Genomic DNA, 23,290 nt, shown 5'->3' with positions numbered 1-23,290 from the left:
CCTTGTCTCCTCAGCCAGAATGCGAGACCCTGTGAGGTGGCTGTTCATGGCTCTCATTCTGATCAGCAGTGTTTCCCGTAGGCCATGGGTCTGGGGCTGTACCAGCCAGCACAGGGTCTGTGTGTCCTGGAGTCCCAAAAGACGCACAGCACTCACAGGCACAGACAACTTTCTAGACAGAGAAAAGCAACATCATGAAAGTCCTTGGGAACTGGACCCTTGACCTAAAATGGCCATAGCTGAGAAACTGCCAAGTGCATCATAAACCTCTTAGCCCGGGTGTCAGTGGGTCCTAAATCCTGCCAGCAGTCCAGCTGGCCCTGGTGAATGTCTGAGACTGCAGAAAAGGCTTGCTTACCCTTGGCCTTAGCAACTGAGACCTGCCCTGTCCCCACCTAACCACTGTCAGTCATTGTCATTCAGCAGGGACTCACTCCTGAGATTCACTGGTATGCCCTCGGTCCATGGATGTGCTCTGAGCGCCCAGCTCCTTATCCTTGCAGCCAGGCCCCTGAGGAGGCTGGGCCATCACAGTATCATCCTAAGAAGCAGCTGACCTCCAGCCAGCTTGCCACATGGCAAGGTAAGGCTTCCTGGGCCTTTCAAGGAAGGGCGGCCAGTGGAATCCGCATCACTGAGGGTCCAGACCAGGCTGTGGCTGAGCCTGGTCTTGGAAACAGCTGGGTGCAGAAATGATCGCTTCCTGGTACCCATCAGCTCCACTCTGCATGGCAACACAATGTGTTCCTAATGGCTGAATTGTTTATTTAATACAGAAATCACAACCATTTGGAGGTTTAAATATAGCCTCTCTGAAACCCAGTGAGCTCAGCTCCTGGTAGCTGTGTGGTGCTGGCACCGGCCCAGTCTGTGCACCACATGAAGCCTTCAGCAATGGATTGGAAAAATGCCTTTTGCAAGATCTCTTGAGTTTCACCAACCCTGTTGTATTTCCTTGTGGGTCTCTACTTGGCTTTAAGAAACAAGTTATATAAAAGGCAAAAAAAAAATGACTTCCAGGTTCAAAATCAAACAAGGAAAGGTCAAAGGTTGCTCTCTCCCTGCTGCTGCATGTGGGGCAAGTGAGAAGAAACCCTCTTTTCCCTGTACCCTAAGTTCCTCCGTGTCTGGGAGCTCCAGGGAACAGCATGGATCTACCCCAGGAGCGGTGACTGAAATACGTATTGTACCATTTTAGAGCCTTTTAGCTCAAAATAGCACTCAGAGCCAGCAAGTCCCTCAGACTCTCCAAGGCAAGCTGCCCTTTTCCTCTTTTGGGGGGTAGTTAGGGCTCTTTACCAAAAAGTAAATAAAAATCCAGGGCTCTGTCTTACTGGGGAGTTGTCCTAAGGCAAGAGGCCACGTTCCTTAATGCTGTGGGAAGACTTCACTGTTCTGCCTCCCCACGTGCCCATCACCCATAGCTCAGGCCACCAAGAAAGACTGGAGACAGAACAGTATACAAGAGTTTATTTAATGATATCTGAATTTAGTTCTATCATGTGGGGCCCAAATTACAAGTTCCATCTGGGTCCATTACAACTCTAACAGGAAAAAAAAAAACCTTAAAAAAAATCCACAACTTTTTCCATGTCATTAAATATATTCATATATAATAACCATAATATATTAGTATGCCTTGGAAAGGAACACTGACCCAAACAATATGTCATGGTCACAACTAAACATTTACAATTCTGAGTGAACAGAAATCTGCAACACAAGAGGGAACTCGGGGTGGGGGGATGGGAAGTGCATTTGGGAGCAGGGGATGGGAGGGGCTGTCCAAGGACACAAGGAGGGGATGTGGCGTGGGTTTGGGCAGGGGCGAGGCCCCACAGGACAGTTTTTGTACCCCGGGTATGGCGTGGCTGTGGTCTACAGGAATGACTGTCCTGAACCGTGGCACATCAGTGAGTCTATTTTGCTCTCTCTCTAGGCTCCGGGAAAGGAGGGGTCCTTCAAGTATTGCAACCCCAAAGGAACTTTTTCCCAGTCCCTAAGGGTCTCTTCTGATTCCGGTCTCATTCCAACCTGGGGCAACTCCAACAAAGTCTGTACTCATTTCCTGCATATTACTGGGGCAGCTCCCAGCCTCTCTGGGCTTTGACCCCACAGGTGTCCTTCCCTCCCAGCTGAGGTTACCTGTGGTTGCTGCCTCCCACCTTGCTTTCCAAGTACAGAAGCTGTAAGCAGAGGCCACAGCCTGCAGGTGCTTCTGGGGGGCAGCCTGTTTCCTTCCCCCTTCCCTCCACCTCACACCTTTTGAGTTTCTGTGCATCAGTAAAGCAGGTACTCAGCTGTCAGGAGCACCAGACCGCCCAGCTGGTAAAAGGGACAAGAGGCCCTGGGAAGCCGTTTTAAAAAACGAAAAAAGACTAATCTGGTCCTCAAAAACCTACGTATCACAGTTCTGGTTAATATACTCTTTAAAATTAAAATCTAATTCCGTTTTACATCCCTTTCTAACTGTACAAACTGGAACTGCAACACCTTGATTCTTATTTCCATAGCTCCTCCCTGGGGTGGGAGCGGAGCGGAAAGGCAGCTGCTTTGCTGAGGCTGGGTCCTTACCATGGAGGTCAAAGGCTGGAAGCAGAGGAGTGGCGGGTTGGATTCTGGCTGGGTACACAAGATGAGGGAGGCAGCCTGGGATGGACTTTGCAATCCCAACAGTCACCATATCCCCGACCTGGCTGATCTGACCACCCTGCCACAGTCCCTCCAGGGCCACACCACTGGGTGGATGGCCTTTGCCCTGTTGAGGAAAGGGGTGGCTGAGCCAGAAGGCAAGGCTGGAGGCTGGTTTGATTATCAGCAAGATGCCTTATTGCTGTGCAGGCCCCTGGCTCCACCGTTGAGGGGTCCTCACTGTAGATGACACCCAGACCCAGAGTCGGCGTACTGGGGCTGCCATAGTCCTTCTAGGTAAGGTGATATAGACAGAAACAGGACAACTGCTCCAGCAGCAGGATGCTAGGCCTAGAGCCTGGTGAGAGGTCCTTGTCCTCCAGCCTTAGGCTTGGGTTTCAGGGAGCAAATGCCCCTCCCTAGGGCAGTTGTCTTCTCCTTGTTCCAGAGGCATCTCTGCCAGTCTCTCCTAGAATCCCTCCAGCCTTAGGCCCCACACTCAGAGCAGCCAAACCACTTCTCAGAACTGAGGCCTGCCTTCCTAGAACATGGGGTCTCCCAGGGCTCCCCTCAGATGAAGCCACCCACCACTCTGGCTGTCCCTCCTAAAGACATTGTGCGTGTTTCTACGCCACCCCAGGCTCCTGTCTCTAGGCCAGCTCGGAGGTCCTCAGGAGGCAGGTGCCATGGTGTAGGCAGCAGCCTGCTACAGGAATTGAGGGCAGGTGGCAGCTGGGGCGGGTTCTGGGGTCTTCGACCCAGTGCTGCCACACACTTGCAGCATGACCTTGGGCAAGTGTACACCAGCTCCCTCCCTGGTGGAAAACGGTTGAGAATCCCCACGGGGTTGTCATGAGAACAGGCTGGAAGTGTGGGGATAAAGTGCCTGGCACAAAGCAGGTGCTGCATAAATGGCAGTGGTGACGTGGGCAGAAGTAAGGGAAGCAGAGGGAATCCCAATCGCCAAGGGGCTAAGCTTCATTCTTGGTATACAGAGCAGCCAAGCTCTGGCAGGGAAAATGAAACCAATTTCCTGCCTGAGAGGGAGCCAGGCTTCTCATTCTGTGTGCCGGGTGTTTGGATGGGGCCAGAGGCCCAGCATAGTGCACAGCTCAGGAAGGCAGGGAGCCGCGCGGCTCTGGAGCACAGGAATAGGTCCCACAAGACAACCAGACCAAAAGGCTGGGGGCCGCTTGCTTGAGAACAGTCTCTAAGGGTTTGACAAGGGGTTGGGCACATTGGCGGTGGGGGGGGGGCTCTTCAAAGAGGATGCCCTGAAAGGACCGGGTGAGGTGCTACCCAGCCTAGACAATGACAGCCCCCAGGGTGACTGCAGCAGGCTATTTTAGCCCAGTAGCCTCGTCTTTTCCCTTGGAAGCCAACAGTGAGGGCAGCAACAGGAAGTGGTCGAGGCTTCCATGGCTCCCAGGAACCTGGCCATTCCTGGCCCTGCCCACCTGTGGCTTAGGCACCCCAGCACTTCGCTAAGCCAGCAAAGCCTGTCCTGACTCCAGCAAGCCCCTTCCCCCAAGGCCCGCCCTGCCGCTGCATACCCTGCCTGTCCAGGCCCTTTCCAGCTGTTGACACTGCTGAGGGGCCTTGTGGGAGCTGATGTCATTACACAAATAGTGTCATTGCTGTAAACCCAGCCAGTGCCCCGTGCCCCTTCCCTCTCCCCTGGAAAATGTCATTAAAGGGGCTGGTTCCAAGTTTCCAGAAAGGAAACTCTCTGGGAGGTTTTGCCTTTGCAATGCCTCCTCCCACAGGCAGCTCCAGCGTGAGGCAGTGACCACCCGGCTTGGGCTTCTCAGGGGTGTCTTTGGGCCCACTGCTGGACTAGCCAGAGGCATGGGCCAGCCCCCCCCCCCCCCCCGCTAGATAGGGCAGGCACCAGCGGGAGCCTCACCTTTCCCCACAGATGAACCCCCTTCCCACACCCTCCACCCAGCAGGCGAACCAACCCAGCAGGTGGCCATGCAGACCAGAGGCTGACATGCAGAACGCTGGCTGGACAGACCCCCTGCAGTGCCACCCCAGCCTCTTCAGATGGGGCCCAAGTTGTCACAGCTAGGCACCCTGTGGGGATTCCTAGACAGCAGAGAGTCAGGGGAAAAGGAGGGACTTTGTCTCTTGGCTTGGGGTGGTAGTTTACTTGCTCAGCACCCCTGTCCAGGCTGCGGACCTAAAAATTCACAGTTCTCCTCATGTCCCCTTCTCCATAACCATCAACGACCTGCGTCTGTGGCCTGCCTGTGCCATTCTGTGTCTGTCCCCTGGCACCAGGGAAGGCTGCCCCCAGCCCCTCCACGGTGACCCCACCTAGCCCTAGGGAAGCACATCTCAGCTCTGGAAGGAGCCCCGTGAGGTAGCTACGTCTCGTCCTCATTTCTCTAGGGCCTGGCCTGTTGCGCACCCTGCACCCTGCGTTGGCAATCTGCATGGTGTGTGTTTACGCAGCTCCCGCCAGGGGCGCACAGGGTGGGGCTGGGGGAGGGGCCGTTGAGGGCCCCGCCCCACGCCGGCTCTGGCCCCGCCCCCCTCCCCCCACCTGGAAAAGCCCTCCTGGGCCAAAAGTCCACCGCGGCCGCCTGCTCGCGCTCACCCGGCCGTGGCGCCCTGCTGCGCCACGCTAGGCCTTCTTGCACTTGCCCTTTTTCTCCCGCTGCTGGAATTTGCGCAGCCGCCGTGCCCACGTGTCCCGCCACTGGATCACCAGGCTGCTCTTGTCTGCCACGATGCCGCTCTGGTCAGGCGAGTCCTCAGCGTTGCCCAGCAGCAGGTACTTCTTGAGGGGCTTGATTTTGGGGCACTTGCAGGCGATATCACGGGAGCGGATCCACAAGCTCTGGTCACCGCGGCGGATGCGGCTCGTGCCCTGCTTGTACACGGAGATGATGTTGACTGTGAACTTCCACCAGTCCCCTGCCTTGTCTGCCTTCAGGATGTGGATCTGGACGGCTGCAAGGAAGCACAGGCCAGCAGGTGGGCCACAGGTGGGAGAGCAAGGCCTGGGGCTCCAGCCCTGCTCCTCCCTCTCCCAGGGCCTGGGGCAAAGGAAAAGGAGACCAAAGCAGTAACTGCAGAAGGTACCCAAGAGGCAGTAGGTGAGTAGGAGCAAGGGTGATTCACAGCCACCCCTGCTGAGACCTGGGCCAAGGCCATGACAAGAAGCCCCACCTTCTGCTTACTGTGAAGATGCCACCCAACACTACCTTTTTGGCTTTTTAAAGATCCACTATCTCTCTAGGGCGGGGGACGACCTAGAGATGACCACACTCCACCCTCAAGGCAGGTGCCCAGACAGCAGTGCTGGCCACTCCTCGAAGGCTGCAGAAGAGACCCTCCTTGATGTCTGCACCTCCCAGAGCCCTCACTGGACACCGAACCTCATGACGCTCATGGACACACAGGTCTGATCTTGACCCAGCCTCAATACCAAAGTGTGAAGGACTGAACTTCCCTTCAAGGCGGCCCCAGTGCCTCTTCTGGAGTCCCAGGTCCTTGTTCCTCCTGCCCCACATGCCTGAACTGTCACATCCCTGCCAGGCTGCCTCCCCCTGATCCGCCCAGTTTCCCCAGGCCACCTCAGCCAGATTCCCTGTCAGCACCTTCCCTGGACCCGGGGTGGGGGTGGGGGTGGTTGTTTCTCAAACTGAAACATTCATCAGAATCCCCTGGAGGCTTCTGCAAACACACTGTGGGGCCATCCAAGGGTTTCTGATTCAGTTTAACTACAGTGGGCCCAGAGCACCCATTTCTCACACACTCCCAGGGTGCTGATGCTGCTGACCCATCAGCCATGGAGGATCCAGTGCACAGTAACAGACACTACTGTATTTCTGCGGGACACTGAGGGACATTCTAAAAACAGGAAGAAATGCTTTAAAAAGGGGTGGGGACTTTGTTTAACCTGGTGCTTCCAAAACCTATCTGACCAAAGTCAACTCCTGCAAAACTTTTCAGGACCTTTAATCTCTGAATCATGTGTGTGTTACTTTGTTTCCCAAACCCTGACTGTAGACCCTTCAGTGAGGTCACCAGAGCCTTATGGGAAACTGCTGGGGCTTGAGGGACACTTCCCACTGGTCCTAGGGGTACTTGGAAAAGGCCTCAGTGCACTCACCTCCACTCACAGAAAGCAGCCATCTTCCTCATCCTCACAGTCAAAAGGGGCCTGCCCTGCTGAGCCACTCTCCACACCCCGTACCCTCTATCCCACTCAGCAGAGACGCTCCCTGTGGACCTGAGGATTTCCCTGGCCACCGAGTACACTTGAACCCTCCTGAGAAATAGGAAGGAAGCAGCCTGAAGAAACTAAGACACAGGTGGCTCAGTGGTTTCAGCAGACCCCTACCATGCAGCCCTAGGCATAGGCCCAACCAGAGCCCTGCCTGCCCTCCTGCACTGTCTGGCTTCTCTCTCTATTGTGTGGTGCTGGGGATGAAACCCAGGGAGTTGCACGTGCCAGGCAAGTGTTCTCCCACTGAGCCACATCCCCATCCCTGTGACTTGTCTCTAGGGGCCACTCTGCCACCTTCACTCCCCGGGGACTGGCCCAGGGTGACAGGAGGGGCAGGGACTGCAGGGCCCTGGGGTATACTGAACACTGTCAAACCATCCTCCTGGGGAAGGGAAGGGGCAGACTTTCCTGTATTTTCATTTCAGCTATTCCTGGGCATCCTGAACTTTGCACTCCAGTCTGAGGGCTCCAAAGAATGGCTGCCATGGCAACCGTTTCCATGTTTCTGTCACCAAGGGACTCAACATTCAGTGTGAACTCTGAGGGGTGGGGGCGGGGAGCCCTCCAGTCCAGAGAAGTGGCTGGGCTGTGTGTATTTGACTGTGCAGATGGAGGTCACCGTGGCAACTGAGTGCCCTTCAGCTATGCAATGGGGAAGCCACCTGGTATCCCTGAGAGCCCCGGTTTCCTCTCCCCAAGGCTGAGCTGAATACAGGATGGGCCTCCCTCAGGCCACGGCCATTCCCCTACATGGCACCTCAGACCTCTGGCCCAGCCACAGTGTCCCCCAGCCAGCAGGGGTGGGCCAGCCTCCCCAGCTTGCTGCAGAGCCACCGCTGGCTGGGGCCCCTGGAAGATGCAGCTTTGATCCCAGCCCTAAGCACTGATTGGTTCTGTGGGCTGAACCCACACACCCCACCCCATGTTCATGCACTGAGGCCCTAACCTGTGTACTTTACAGAGTGACTATATTAAAGACGGGGTCTTTACAGAAGTAACGAAGATGAGGTCCTGAGAGTGGGCCTGATCCAATATGACTGGTGTCCTTATAAAAAGAGGAGATTAGGACACAGACACACAGGGCAACCACCTGAGAACACAGAGAAGAACCTATCTACAAGCCACGGAGTGAGGCTGTGCACAAAACCAGGTCTACACCTTGATCTCAGACTGCTGGGCCCAGAACTGTGAGAAAATTCATTTTGATTTTTGATGTCACGCAACCTGTGGTACCTTGTCTGGCAGCTCAAGGAACTGGACTCGAGGCATGCTGCTGGGGTCTCTCAACTTGGCTGAGAAGAGCTGGTCAGAGTGAAAGCTGACTGGAAAAGGTCTAGCCTCGGACTAGTGCCCCAGGAGACCCGGCAGAACACGGCCCTTCATGGTGGAAGTCTAACCCCACCCCAGGCATCTCTCCTCTTGGTGAATGTCCTGCAAAACCCACAGGACACTAGGGGCAGCCCATCCCCTCCCTCCCCACAGCCAGCACAGGCCTGAAGGGACCTGCTTAATACTGAGGATGAAACACTGAGGACCCCCTAGACACCTCTGTCCTCAAGAATCCAGAGGAACAAAGCAATGAACTGGTCAGTTAGGACAGAGCAACTGGCTTCCGATCCCAGCTGGCCCCAGTAACTCCCAAGGTGGGAGCACCCTGGCCATAGGGTGGCAGAGGAGGGTGGTGCTGAGGATTCATATGATTATGCTGGAAATACTCCACATTTCCGCTGCCCTTGGCAACACCTCCACGCATTACACAGCCCACCAAGTATGAAGCTGCACACGCAGCACACATGCCAGGTCCCTGCAGTGCACATAGAGCTGAAAATATGCACGGTACACATTTCAATGGTGACCTCAAACAGACCTGCTCCCCGCTCAGGGAATGTGCTCTCTGGTGGCAAGTGGCACACCACAGGGCTGCTGCCACCTCTCACCGCTGCTGGCTCTGAGCAGGGAATGCCAAGGGTCTCTGGGCTACAAGGAACTCAGGGGCCCCACAAACCCAGATGTCCCTGCTACATCACTCAAGCAGGGGGGCTAAGCAGTGTGAGCTGTAGGAAGTGCTGCCCATTCCTAGGACCATGGCCCCAGGGACAGAGCCCTTATACCCTGCTCTTCAGTGTCCCTCCGGGGACCTAATACACAGTGTGGAAGGGCTAAAAGGTAAGTCTTTGGGTTGTGACCAACTCATGAAGGATTGACCTCACAAACAGGACTTAGTGCCCTTTGGCCTTCCCATCATGTGAGGCCACAGCAAGAAGGTGACATCTCTGAGACAGAGATGAGCCCTCACCAGACAGACTCTGCAAACACCTCGATCTTGAATTTCCCATTCTCTGAAACGATAAGCAATAAATCTCTGTGGTTTACAAATTATCCAGTCTGAAGTGTCCTGTTACAGCATGCAGAACAGACTAAGGCACACCCAATCCAAAGCAACTCAACCCAGGCCTCAGCCCTTAGGATACCTAAACCCTCCCTATCTTTATGCTAACGTCCTAAACGTCCTCAATAAGGCCAAAACATGGGCTCTGGTGAGGATCCCTAACTGGATTCAGGAGGACAGACTGCAAAATCAGACCTGGGAGATGAGAGGTCCCTTGCATTTGAGACTGCTAGTCAAAAGGAAGAAGGTCCCAGCCTGGAGCCAAAGTGGCCCTTATCTAAAACATACACAGGAGTCAATGAGGCAGATGCTGGTGCTTCTGGCCTGCCATAAGTGAGAAGTGGCTCCATCTCGGGGTCTGCACTGCAAACCCATCCTCTCTTCCTCTGAGCCCTTGCTCAGAAAATGAGGGCCCAGCCTGAGTGACTCCCAAAAGCAAGGTACTTGTCTCTCAGGGTCTGCACCAAAGAATGTTCTTGGTGTAAACAAAATCAGGAACCTCGAACCTTCAAGGCTGACAGATTGAGCAAATCCCCAGGGAAAAGCATGGAGAGAGTCACGGTCTCCCAAGAGCCCAGGAGGTGGCTTCTAGGATCCCTGGCCTAGAGCTCTGGCTAGACTGTCTCCAGGCTTTGAAGTCTGTGAGCTGCCTCCTCACGTCACTATAGCAAATTCCCCTTTCCTGTATTAGCTGCAGAATCTAGCAGGGCTCAGCAGCTGCCCCACATCCAGCAATTCTGGGGTTCACAGGAAGGACTGTCACACAAGGAATGCTTCTGAGCCACCAGGGCAAGGCAAGCCACAGGACGGATGTCCCTGGCCCTAATTCAACACTTGATCTTAGCCAAAAGGCCGAGAAGTGATCCCTGGCCCTAATTCAAGCCCGCTGCCTTGCCAGAGGCCTCATTGTTGGTCCCAGAGTAAGGAAGCCGAAGGCAGGGCCCACAGGAGCAGATTTGTTGAGGGTGGCCCGTGCTGGTCCTGGCCAAGAGACAGGAGGATAGGAGGCAGGCTGGGTGCCTTGAGACATGTTCCTCTTGGACCTGCTTCTTGCTGCACTGGTGCTGCAGTGTGAGACACTTGCATGTCTTCCCAAAGGAGCAGGCATCTGCCGATCCTTCCCAGGGGGGCTCCACCTCCCCAGAGTCCCAACACTGAGGAAATTGCCAAGTCTTCAAAGGCAAACTGCAAGGCAGATTGTTCCAGGCTTGAGGCCCCATAGTAGTCCTGTCCTCCGCCCAGAGCCCCAGCTCACCCATAACTGAGGGAGCTCCTTTGCTCCAGCCCTGGCCCGGGGGCCATCAGGGCCTATGAGCTCTGGGCCTTCTGAAAACCTAGCATTGCTGCCACCCTGGGATGTTAGGGAATGTTGGTCCGCTCAGATGGACTGATACCTCTGCATGAAGATTTGAGGGAACTCCAGCTGATATTAAAGCTCCCCACCTGAGCCAGGTTCTAGGAAAGCTGTCCGGCCAGCGGAACACTGATGCAGTTCATTTTGTGCCTGCTGGGAACTGACTTAAAGAGAAAAGGTCTGGTGTAGGATAAGCCACCTGTTGGGATGGCCCTGGGGGAACAGCCAAGACCCTGGGCCTGCTGGCCAATCCCCTCTCCCCAGCAAGGCCTAAACACGCGGAACACCTCAGCAGGAAGGCTTCCCGTCTCTGGAGGTCTCCTAATTTATGGCCTGCTCGGGGTGGGCCTCCCGATCCTCCTGCAGCTGCCCTTCCCAGGGAGGCTTGAGTGGCTGACCCTCGACTCCCGGCCCCTCCCGCACCCAGCCATACCTTCCTGTTGGGCCAGTCCAGCTAGGGAAAGCTTGTCACCCATCTGTCTCTCAGGCAGCAGCCAGAACAAATGAGGGTGCGTGTTAACCACACAGAAACCACTAAAGCCACACAGCCCCATAAATCTTCTGGTACAGAAAGCGTGTCATGAGCCACAGCTGCTTCCCAAGATGTACCTCTGACCGCATGCTTTGCAGTCCACCCAAGCTTCCTATCCAGGGGTGCTCATTTGCCCATTTAAGCATGGAGTCCCTACTGGGGAGTGCAGAGAGGGAGCGACATGCCCAAGGATGGGGTCACAGCCCTGCCTAGTTTTTCATCAGTGGAAAGGAAGGTGGTTGTGGCCAGCCTCAGCCTCAGAAATCCCAGACTGCCGCCTCCCTCCACATGCCCCTTAAGTCCCTGCCTAGACCTGGGGTAAGATGGGCACATCCAACCTAGGGCTAGTAGAGGGCTTTCCCTTCAACGAAAGAAGTGCCAGCGTGACTCCCTCTCTCCAAACCAAGAGTAAGGTGGGTACTGACTCAGTTTCCTCTGTTAGCTCCTGGTGCTTGGGAGGGGAGAAGGGCCAGGTGCCTGGGACTATCTGGTTGCCTGGGGACCCCTGGAAGAAGGGACATCAGGAGGTTTGAGAATCAGCTAGACTCAGGCCGAGGTATCAACCCACTTCCCCGAGAGGTGGGCAGTCAGGTCTGGCCTACCCCACTGTACCCACAGGCTCACAAGTCAGAGAGGTCACCCTGCTCACCCTGCTTTGCAGGAGGCGCAAGTCAGAGCAGGGACCCAGGGCCTCTCTGGACCCAGGTGCAGCACCATCATCATAGGGGCCGGCCCCGTCCTGGCAGCAAGCCCGTCAGGGAGCCTGCTGCCCAGGGTTAGTGGCTGGGGACTGAGGGCTGCTTCCCTCTCCCCTGTGAGGAGAAACCAAAATAGCCTGGCCACCTCCTAACCCAGAGCTCTGCCCTTCACCCTTTCCCTGGCCTGGTCAGCATTGGCACCTCATGCCACAGGGTGTTCTTGTGTGACCTCCGGAGGAACACAGCACCAAGATGGACAAGGCTGCCAGAGAGCTGCTCAGAGGGGACGAGCCCATGGGCCCAGGGCTCCTCCCTGCCCCTGAGGCCTAGCATGTCTTCCTGAGCTCTAGACCCTCACTCCTGCCTCCCAACCTCGGCACTCCCAGACCAGGTTGGCGGGGTGGCCCAACCCAGCCCCGTCCATGAAGGGCAGCAGTATGTGGGGGCCTGCTGGATGCATCATCGAGAACCTCCCAGTGGCAAAGAGCACTCCCCTCGGCAGCAATGGGGCCCGGCCTCTGGGGGAAGAAAAGATGGAAAAGGGTGTGTCTCCCAGGCATGGCTTTGGTCGAGACCCTGTCCCCATGAGGCCCTCCCTGGCAGGCCTCCCAGAAAGCCCAGTGAGGAGGTGTTTCCAGCCAGAGACCCTGCAAGGCTACAGATTTATACCCACCCCACCAAGAGGTACAGACAGCCCTGCTGGGAGCTACAGGAGAGCAAAGAGTGTTCCCCTCCTCCAGCTGCAGGGCTCTCACTTGGGGACTGCTCCCAGGACACCCACATGTGGAGCTTGGTGCTAAGCAAGGCAAGCACCTACGTACCCTTTACACATGGGACTCAGCTCTGAACCTCTCGGCTCCGAAAAGTCAAACTTCCCTTAAAACTTGCTTTCACCAGGACACCTAAAAAAAGGGTCTCTTATCCTGAAACAGGAGCCAAAGAACAGTGAGCAGCACTATGTACCAGGCCTGGGGAGGACCGGGGCCTGCGCCCTTTACCACCTCAAGGCCCAAGCCCAGCACAGCTGGCTGTGTGAAGACAATCAGGAAGGTCTTGGGGAAGAAGCCCCAGGAACAGCCTCTGTGTGGCTGTGTCCCCACCTGTCATACAGAAAGAGTCACTATTCACCAGATGGCCTCTGTGGTGCCCTCGAACTGTCCCTAGCCACCCTCCTTCCTACAAGCAGGATGTTAGGCCAAGGAGTGGTCCAGGGGCTGCTCAGACCTCAGCGAGCCTCTCCCCTCTGTGCTGGCAGGGTGAGCAGGCTCGGGGCCCCCATCTGTGGGGTCAGGGAGTTGCAGTGCCAGGAAGGCCAACAGTCTGCCTCCATCCCCCACCCCGCCCCTCATCCACACAGCACCCAGCCAGGCTCCCGAGGGAGGGACGCACATGTGGGCACAAGGGCTTTTCTGTCCAGCTGTCCCTGAGGCTGACTGGCCCTCCCTGTCCAACCTGGTGGTCACCCGCATTCCAGGACCTCAGGCTGACTCAGACCCAGCTCCACATCTGGACTCCATATGGGGCTGGCACTCTTGGGAGGAGGTCACATCTGCTGGGGAAATCGGAGGATCCCCAGGGGGCTGGTGACCCCAGGGAGGGGTCATGAGCCTCTGCAACACCATGCCACATGCTGCTGGTGAGTGTGCATCCTGTTTGCTGAGCCCAGGGATGATGCCCAGTGGAGCTTCTGTGCCCTGCCTTTGGGGGACAGTCCCCCAGTGCACCCCTAATGTCCATGCCCACATCCAAGCCCGCGAAGCCACTCCTTGCCATAGATGTAATAACGTCATCTCCATGTCAGGGCTGATGACCTATCCAGTTCTCTGCACCTGAAAGGACTGAGCCAGACTGGGAGTAGCTACCGACCCCGAGGTCAGTGAGGGGAGGGGACGGGAATGGTGCTCAGGAAGGGGAGAGCCTATCATCCATGGAGGCCTCCTGTCCTTGGGGCTAGTCAGAGTCTCGAGAGACGCTCCTGTCTCTCACACTCCTCTTATTCCCAGTCTGAGCCCCTGGATAAGAGCTGAGCAAGGACTGGGCTCTGTCCACTGTCCCCACTGGTACCTCCACCATTACAGCATCACCACTGCTGCCATGCCCTGTAATCCGCACAAGCTCCACACCACCCAGTCATTTCTACCACCACCTCCACTGCCTGCCGGGTCTCCCCCACCACCACTGTGGGTCTTCTATGGCATTCTTCTACCATCTGGCCAGGCTGCCACTGGAATGGTCGTGCCAATCCCACCTCCACCACCATCACTGACATCCCTGCCACAACATCCATGGCCTCCACTCTCATCTCAGGCACTTCCCACACTACGGGGACTGTGCCTGCTGGCCTGCCCATGAAGATGCTGGGAGAGAAAGATGCCTCTCTGAGTTCTATCAGAAGCCCAGCGCCAGTGGAGATACCAGTTCTGGAACCTTCTAAGGGACTGCTGTGCCCACTCCCGGTCACTAGAGCCTCAACTCCTGGTGGTGGGAGCCAGGGGAGCAAGGGGAGAAGACAGATCTCAGGCCCTGGCATTAAGGAGCACTGAATCACATCATTTTACCTGGTTGAGTCTTGGTGTCCTGCTGACAGGAATAAAAAATCCCTCCCTCCCACAGTGTCTGTGGGGATTAAGGAAGGATGAGAGCAGGGCTGCAGAGTGCCCAGTCTGGGCCTGCAGGGGAAGGAAACAGCACCAGCTCAGTGGTTTCTCTGGGTTTCCTCCTGCCTCTGGAGGTGTCAGGGCACCCTGGGTGGTGGCGGGGTGCTGAGACAAATCAAAACTCTGCCAAGGTTCCAGGCTGTGTGGCCACAGGGTCCCCAAGGATGCACACCAGCACACACACACACACACACACACACACACACACACACACACACACACAAAGGACCTGACAGACTCGGCTTCTCTCCACTGATGCCAACAGCACTTCCCCTTGAGTTGTGTCCCCCACAATCATCCTTGTGGGACCCTCAGGAGGAATACTCGAGACGGATCATCTGGTGAAAAGCATTCTGATTTTTCCATCTGGTGGTGCCAAAATGTCTCTCAACAAAAGGGGTGACTAATAAACATTTCTGGGAACGAATCATTTTTCCAAGAACTGGCAAGTGAGATGATCTCACCTTTCAGAATGGGAGCTGTCTTCTCTGTGCTGTCTGAATCCCAGGGAAAAGGAAGAGATGGGCAGCAGCGCCCAGGCAACTTGAGGTGGCCAGCAGGGGGCAGGAGTTGCTCTTGGGGGATCAGAGTGGTGCATTTGGACATGGCTAGGAGGCCAACACTGTCCTCTCTCTCTCCGGTCTCCCTGGGCAGCTGTCTTATACCCACTACTCCCACACTGGCACTTCTCCCATCTCACCAGCCTGTGTCTAGCTTCTGTGCAGGGAGACTCCCCTCTGCCTGGCATCCCTGCTTTGCCAGGTGATCACCAGTACTCGGCTCTTTCCTCCAGGAAGCCTTCCTTCTTGAGCTCCTGCAGAGGAGAAGCCATGTCCTGCACAGGCCCACTTAGCTGTCAGGCTGCATGCCCACCCTTTGTGGCTCTTGTGTGTCCGTCTCCCCTCCTAGACTGTGAGCTCCCTGGGGCCCAAGACCATGTCATGCTAATCTGTAAGTATGGCACCTAGAACTGAATAAGGCATACAGCAGGCACTCAGTGGATGTGCATGGGGGCTATGGCTGGGGTAGAGAATGAGTGTGAGAGACCGGGACTTCTGTGGATGTCCATTGCTGTGCTAGTGTATGTGGGGTGTGTGTGTGTGTGTCTGTGAGCAGGAGCTGTATGAGCTGAGGAGGGAGGTTGTGCAAACAAGAACAGGTGAGTGGGGGCCAGACTGCAAAGCCTTCCCTCCAGGGGTGGAGGATGACACAGTTTGAGGAGGGAGGAAGACAGGAAAGGAGAGCAGACAGATGAGAAGGAGCTTGTCAAAGCTAGGCCTCAGGGGAGGGCTCTGGAGCCAGGGCCTCCATGCGAATGTGTGACAGGGCAGGTAACTCAGCCAGGATTCGCTCTGCTGTCTGAGCCCACCCAGTGGGAGGTATGCTTGATGGCGAATGTGCACACTTACACACTCATACACACCCAAACACTGACTTAGAGCATCCCGCCAAGAAAGGGCCCCTCCAAGGCGAGGTTGTCCTGAAAAGTTGGCAGGAGTTGCTAAGATACTTGGAAAGAATAAAACCTGTCTTCTATGAACAAGGGCTCCACATTTACCCTTCTCCTTGACTTTTTTTTTTTTGGACAGTACTAGGGATTGAACCCAGGTCTCTGCATTAAGCTACTTCTCCAGCAGTTTATTTATTTATTTATTTATGTATTTATTTATTTATTTATTTATTTATATTTTGAGACAGGGTCTTGCTAAGTCACTAAATTGCCCAGGTTGGGCTTCAACTTGTGATCCTCCTGCTTCAGCCTCACAAACTGCTGGGATCACAGGCCTGCATTATCACACCCACCTTGGCTCTTTTTCAAGCATTTGTAAGGTGAGCTCCACTCCATAAGAGCAACAGGGGACTGCGGCAGCCCAGGAGAGGTGGGGACAGGTGCGATAACAGTGTCATCATGGGCTCCTGTCCCTTAGAAATGGTGCCTGGCTTGGCAGGAGATGTGGTCCCTGTCTCAGAACAATATCAGGTCCCCTTGACTGTACCTCATCTAACACATGAGGAAACTGATGGCCAGACTGGAAAAGGACCCTGTCCAAAGTCACACAACAAATTAGGAATCTATGTCTCCAGACTCAAGCCTGTGAGAGTTAATCTTGACTGTCGACTTGATTGGATTGAGAACCACCTGGGAAATTAAAGTACACTTCTGGGTGTGTCTGTGGAGGTGAGACAATCAGCATGTTGACAGAAAACCGAGGCGGAGACCCATCCTGAATGTGGGTGGCATCATCTAATAGGCTGGGGTTCTAGGTGCAACAAAAGGGGAAGGAGGAGGAAGTCTTCCAGCACAGGCTCTTTCCCTCTCTCTGCTTCCAAGCTGCCATGAGGTAAGCAGTCTTCCTCCACCACACCCTTCCACCAAGATGTTGCCTCATTACAACAAAGGCCTAAAACAATGGAGCCAGCTGACCATGTGAAACTGTGAGCCGAAATAAACCTCACTAAGGCAAGAGATCAGGGCATGACAAACTCGCTGGGGAAGTGAGCATGACCTGTCAATCACTGAGCTCCAGGAAACAGGCACAGAGCATTTCCCAAAGCCTTGCACTTGGAACCAATCAGAGAGAGCTGTCTTCAATTGTTCTCAAGAGAACTCAAGCAGGCTTCTGATAGGACAACCTAGATCTGACCTCAGCCTGAGGGGTGGGAGATACAAAAGACAGCTGCCATTGAGCTCTTGGCCACTGTACTCCCTCTCCCACAGTGGTTCGCTCTCAATGTGTACCCCATTTCCTGCTTTTAACTGGCCCACACTCATTGTGCTAAGCACATTCTTTTCCTACTTTTAATAAATGTAGAACCTCATTACTTTTGCACTTATTTTGTCCAATTCTTTGTTCAGGACAGCAAGAACCTAGAAAAAAACCTCCAGAAGGAGACTCCAGCACCCTAGAACCCAGTAACGTTACCTCCTTTAAGTTGCTATTCTCAACTATTTTGTCATAACAACAGAAAGACATGTATGGGAGTAGAGTATGGGGCAGAGCCAGAAAACACTGGACCAGCCAGCCCAGGTCTTTTCCCATCAGCCTCCTCAACCGGCAGTCTTCTGGCCACTGGCCACTGCACAGGGTCAGGCAGAGCCCTAAACCAGTGTTCTCTACTGGTAGCTCATCAAGCCTCTCCTGAGCAGGTCTGGAGGAAGAAGAGGTCAGGGCCTGTGGGCACCTGGGCTGGGCCTCACTCTTGGCAAAATAGGGGTGGCAAACCTGAGGTTCTAATTAGAGGCTTCTGGAATATCTAAGTACCTGGATGAAAGGAAATGTATTTCCTAATTGGCCCCCTGTGAGGTGTCACTCAGAGAGCAAGAAGAGATTCTGCATCCAGGGAGCTGGGTACCCCTGCCTGGCCTCACCTCCTCTCTGATCCCCAGGCCAGCTCCCTCCTGTCCATTTTTCCCTGGCATGGCTTACATCTTCCCTAGGGTTGGGATGGATACACCCCAAACACTTCTCATGCAAGGATCCAGGGTCCCAACCAAGGATGCATGGAAGATTCTCCACACGGCACAGCAGAGCCCTCGCCCCCAGCCTTACAGCGAGGTCTACACTGCTGCCAGGTGGCCCATGCAGCCTCCATGGATGCCACTTACTCCTTCCTTCCCAAGCCATGCTCCCCTGCCAGACACTTTGGACACTAAACTGGGGTGGGGAGACTCAACTTTTAGATGGCCCTATGTGGCAGGGACAGTCCTGGAACCAGAAGCTTCCTGCTATGGTTTGAATGTGGTTTGTCCCCACCAAAACTTGTGCTGAGGCTTGGTCTCTGGTATAAGAGCACTGAGAGATGAGGGGCCTTTCAGAGGTATTTTGGGTCATGAGGGCTCCACCCTCATGAAGGGACTAATGTAGTTCTCAAAAGAGTGGATCAGCGACCTTGAGATAGGGTTTTATAACTATCCATCTGCTCCTTCATCCTCTCCTTTCTGTTGCACAAGCCCACTTCCTATCAGGAGCTGACACAGCACGAGACCCTCACTAGAAGCTGAATGGGTGCTAGTACCTTGCTCTGGGACTTCCAGAACTGTGAGCCAAAATAAACTGCTTTTTTAAAATAAATCACCCAGTCTCATGTATTTTCTTACAGAAACGTAATGCAGACTAATATAGACCCCCCCCACACACACACACACCACCACCAAAGGATACTGGAGAATGAGAGAAGGTGGTATGACGCAGCAGGCTAGGGACATGATTAGGACATTAAAGTGGGGGACACAACAGTGCCAGGCCTCATCAGCTCCTAGTGGTGGCACCTCACATCTCCCCTGCAACCTGCTTCTTCTGAAGTCTGATCCTGCAACAGACATGGGCAAGACACCTGGGTGGCAAGGAGGGGGCCACCATGAGGCTGATGTGCCCCCTCCTTACCTCTCTGGGCCTTGTGCCAGGTAGGGTACCGGGGCTGATCTTGACAGGGAAGGAAAAGTCCTGGGGAAATTACCGCAGAGGAGGCAGGGCCACCATCTGGCTGTGACTGAGCAAGCCCACATCCCATCTGTGACCCAAGGGAACTGAAGCCCACTGCCCTGGTGCCTGCTTCACTCTGACAACCAGAACAAGTCCAACGAATGGGCTAGGGGACAGGCAGGGAACAGAGGTCCACGGGGACCCCAGAGGCTGGTCCCATGCTTCTCCCCAAGAGTGATGCTCACTCCCAGGGGTGCCACAGCAAGGGAAGGGCTCTGGGAAGCCCCTGGACTCCTGAGCCTACAGAGGAAGGGGGTCAGGTGGGAAAGGTAGAGAGGATCTGCCTGTGAGGCGTGCAGGCGCCAGGACAGCTCTGAGTGGGGCAAGACGCCTTCTGGAATACCAGAGGTGGTGGAGGCAGAATTCACTGGAGGAAAAAAAGTCCAAGGAGAACGAAACCAGACTGAGTCTAAGAGACTCGGGTAGAAAACAAGGTCAATTTGGGGTATTGAGGCTGATTTTTCCTTTTATTCACTTGAAGAACAGAAGTTGCAGGCCAGCACCTTTCAAAAAGACCATCTAACTCTCTTTTCTCCCAGCCTCACTAGCCAAAAGTTACTTTAAGAGTGAACTCCAAACAAGCAAATAATCCTGCCCCCAGCAGCCCCCGTTCCCTTGCAAAAGCCCCAAGTCCTCAGCCCCACAGCCCCCTCAGCAGACGCTGGAGACCCAGGGCTGGGAGGACACCCTGTGGCTTCCTTCAAAACCACCTGGTCCCTCCTTGTGGCTTGGAGACAGCAGTTTCCTTCATCTTTAAACAACCACATGTTTGTTGTCAAGGTCCAGGTTTATTTCCCTATGGGAGTCGGAAGTTTCTAGCTGCCCTGCGATGCCTGCATTTTAAAAGGGCTTCTGGGAATTTACTGTGGATCCCAGAGGGACCGTGAACGTGGATGCCCACAGCCTGGCAACTTCTGACTGACACATAAAACAGGCCATTTGCACTTGCTTCCTCCTGTGGGAGGCCAGGCAGGCTGTGAGGAGGGGTCTAGAGAGCTGGGGTCCTGCCCTGGCTTCAGTGCGGGGGGGAGGTGTACATGTGCACCCACAAACTCACACACACACGGGCAGTGAAACAAGAAAGCTTCAGATGTTCTCAAAACTCCTTTGGGCCTCACCGCTCATTTCGTTATGCTGAGAGGTCCTGACCACAGTCCATACTACAAAAAAACCTCTAAGTCTAGCTGAAGCAGGTGGCCCAGCTAGGATCCCCTGAGGCCTGGGTTACAGAGCAGGGCAGCGGGATCCCTGAGTCAGGGACGGGATGGAGCCATTTACAATGCAGATCCCCCAGCCAGCTGCAGCCTAGAACATTCTAAACACACTAGGAGTTCCTATTCCCTTTCTGATGCCCAGAGGACACTTCTTTGAGCAACACAGACTTGAGGTGAGTGCCCACTCTATTAATGACGATGTGGCAGACCAGAGAGGGCAAGTGAGTAGTCTGCAGCCACAGAGCGGAGTGAATGCTGGAGCCCAGCCTGGGAATTGCAGCCTCAGGAGTCCTCACTGGCCTGGGTGCCCCTCTGTAAGGTGAGGGGGAGAACCCAGGCCCCTGTGGCCCTTCCTGCCGTCTGTCCCTGAGGGCCAAGGTAAAAGAAATGAGAAATTCCGGGAGGTGGGATCCCTGATCACAAGGATGCCATGACCAACACGCACCTCAGGCCAACTGTACTCCATCCCTTGCTGATCAGCGCCCCCCCACCCCCATGCGCCTCGTCCCAGAAAAGGGGGCTCTCACTCACCATAGTCCTTCTTGCAGTACTTTTTCATGTTAATCTTCAGCTTCCCTTTGGAGGCCTTGCAGTAGGAATCGCAGTCTGCAGGAGGGGGAGAACACAGACAAAAACTAATTAGGCTGGCCATGAATAGGCTGGCGGGCCAAGCGGGAGGCTGCCTCCCTAAATACCCAGAGGCCTGTGATACCCATGGGCCAGGCCAAGCAGGCGGCCATTCAGGGCAGGCCTGGCCTTCTAAAGAGGCCCCTGGGACAAAGGGCCCCTGCCCGACCCCCCTTCTCTGGCCTGACGAATCCTTTCGCTGCCTTGGCCTCTGTGAGAGGCTCTGGGGGCTCCTGAATCATGCCACCCAGGGTTTCTGAGCACCACATAAATTCCCCCTGTTCTTAAGGCACAACTGGAGCCTGATTAAAGCTGATAGAGGCCTCATTGTCACCCCTCGCTCCGGGTCTGTGTCAGGCGCTGGCTTTCATGGCGCAGAGCCTCTGGCTGGGGTCAGGCCCCAACAAAAGAGGTCACAGAGGAAATTAGCAGTCCATGAAGCATTAGAAAGCCCCTTTGGTGTCCACTCCACTGGAGTGTGCAAATAAAATGCCCCACGAAGAAGAGTTCCGTTCTAATGGGCCCTACTGCTGAGAGGCAGGGCCATGGAGGCAGGCCTGCCTCTACTGGGTATCACTTCAGGGCTTCCAGACCCCGAGCAAGAGCTGGGTAAAATGTGCATAGGACTGGGCCTGCCGGCTGTCAGACTGCAGCCCCCAGCAGTGGTCTCACTGGCCTCCTAAAGGCAGACCCCACTCCAACCTTGCTTGCCCTCTTCCTGACAGGAATTCTGCCAGGCTTTTTGCTCTTTGGCCAAACAGATGCAATTCCATCACTAGACCCCACGTGACATGATGATCCAGCCCATCACAAGTCCCACTAAATCCCCCCTCCTCCACTCGACATGCCAGAAATCACTCAATTCCTACAGCCATTCTTGGATGTGTGAGAGTTCTTCCTATTCTGCAGACAAGAAAATCAAGCCTCAAAGGAAGTAGGCCACCTGGCAAGGTCAGGAAGCAGGAGGAGAAAAAGCCAGGGCAGGAAGCTAAGCCTCTCCATGCCACCTGCCCCAGCCTATAGTGAAGGTTGAAAGGGGAGATTCAGAAGTGAGCTCCCTGGAGGCAATCTCTGGTTCCACACAAGGTAGCTGCCTTCTTCAAAGTCCTAGGGTACACTGACGTGGGCCTTAATTATTTAGCATAGCTCCACTCCACTGCCTAGGAGCCTGGGCCTGGTAACCCCAACTGCCCCCAGGCTAGCCTGCTGCAGCCCAAAGTTAGGAATCAGTGTCAGGAAATGGGAGAGAAACAGCCCTCCTTCCTGTTCCCCTGTGGTTGAGCCCTTGGAGCTCCCCAAGAATGCCCTGGTCCAGGGACACTGGAGGCCATAACATCAGTCTCTCCTGCCAGATGGACAGAGGGTCAGTTACTGGAGCAGGAGGCTCTTGAGGCTCTCTCAGAAACTAGGCTGTCCAAAGAGCACGGCCTTCATTCCACTGTGGCCAAGCCCAAGAGATCAAGATGGGAGGGATGACAGCCCAAACACACAAACATTACCACAACCAACACAGTTGTACTTGCTGGCTGGGAACAGCTGTGCTGAGCCAAGTTTGTGGCAACTCAGGGACAGACAGATGATGCTCATAGCAAAGCCACTGTGCAGCTGAACCTGATGCTGCTGAGTGTCACCACTGTGGGGACAACCTCAAATCTGCTGGGTGCCTTTGTGTTATTTTGGGGGAAGTTTTGACCCAAGTCAGTACTTTCATTTCTAGTCAGAAACCACTGGACACCCCCTCACATCATCCCCGAGAGAGGCACTCAATGACAATACAGGCCAGCGGGCGCCTCTGAACTTGTCAGCTCCCCTGAGGCCATGGGGACTCTGCAGGAGGGGTGTACTGCTCAGCTTTCAAATGGGAAGCCAGTGCTCAGAAAGGTGCAAGGGCAGCCTGCTCAAGAGAAGCCGGGGCCCGTGGGCAGAAGGGAGGTAGACAAGTCTGGGCACGACCTATTCTGGCACCACTGGCCCAGGCGCAGGAATAGCCATAGCTCTTCTCTTCCGAGCCAAGGGCCCACCTCGGACAGAAATCACCCTAGACATGCACGGCACCCATCATTGCCTAGCAAGGTCGCACTCCCAGGCCCCACTCGGCAATTTACCTCCATCACTCTGCATCTCCAAGTCTGTACTCACTGATGGTGGGACACAGGGCAGTGGCGAGGCCTGAGTACCACTCTGATGCTCTGAGTCCCCCTCACCCCTTCCAGGGGCCTCCTTTCACAGATGAGAATTTTCAGCCCAAACAAACTGGGGGCCCACTCGCCAAGGGGGTGTATGTGTAATGCAGCAGGCTGGCTACAGAGCCCGAGATCCCAACCCAGTTCCCAATCCTGGCACTGGATTCTGCCCTCAAGGGGTTCTGATTTCCTTGGTCTAGGAGTGGCCTGAGTGTTTGGATTTTAACACTCCCTAGGTGATTCCAATATGCACCTAGGGTTAAAACCAGCACCTGGCTTGG

The 23,290-nt window shown here is 55.0% G+C and overlaps 1 protein-coding gene across 3 annotated transcripts in view; it reads right to left on the bottom strand.

Moving 5' to 3' along the window:
* Window positions 1-1,455: 1,455 nt before the first annotated feature.
* The window catches only part of Ntn1 (netrin 1), a 198,851-nt gene continuing 177,016 nt past the window's right edge, over window positions 1,456-23,290 (bottom strand). For all 3 annotated transcript variants that reach the window (XM_021238312.2, XM_087191822.1, XM_004857514.3), the window contains 2 exons: window positions 20,731-20,805; window positions 1,456-5,589 (listed from right to left, as the gene is read on the bottom strand). In XM_021238312.2, coding sequence (XP_021093971.1) covers window positions 5,261-5,589; window positions 20,731-20,805 — 404 coding nt within the window. In that variant the 3' untranslated portion in view covers window positions 1,456-5,260. The remainder of the gene's footprint in view (window positions 5,590-20,730; window positions 20,806-23,290) is intronic.

This window comes from Heterocephalus glaber, unplaced genomic scaffold (genome assembly GCF_053883595.1).
Source record: "Heterocephalus glaber isolate CG9 unplaced genomic scaffold, H.glaber_assembly_v1.0 deba00001564, whole genome shotgun sequence".
Classification (NCBI taxonomy): Eukaryota; Metazoa; Chordata; class Mammalia; order Rodentia; family Bathyergidae; genus Heterocephalus; species Heterocephalus glaber.
Note: the sequence above shows the minus strand (reverse complement) of the source record. Positions and strands in the feature narration are given on the sequence as shown.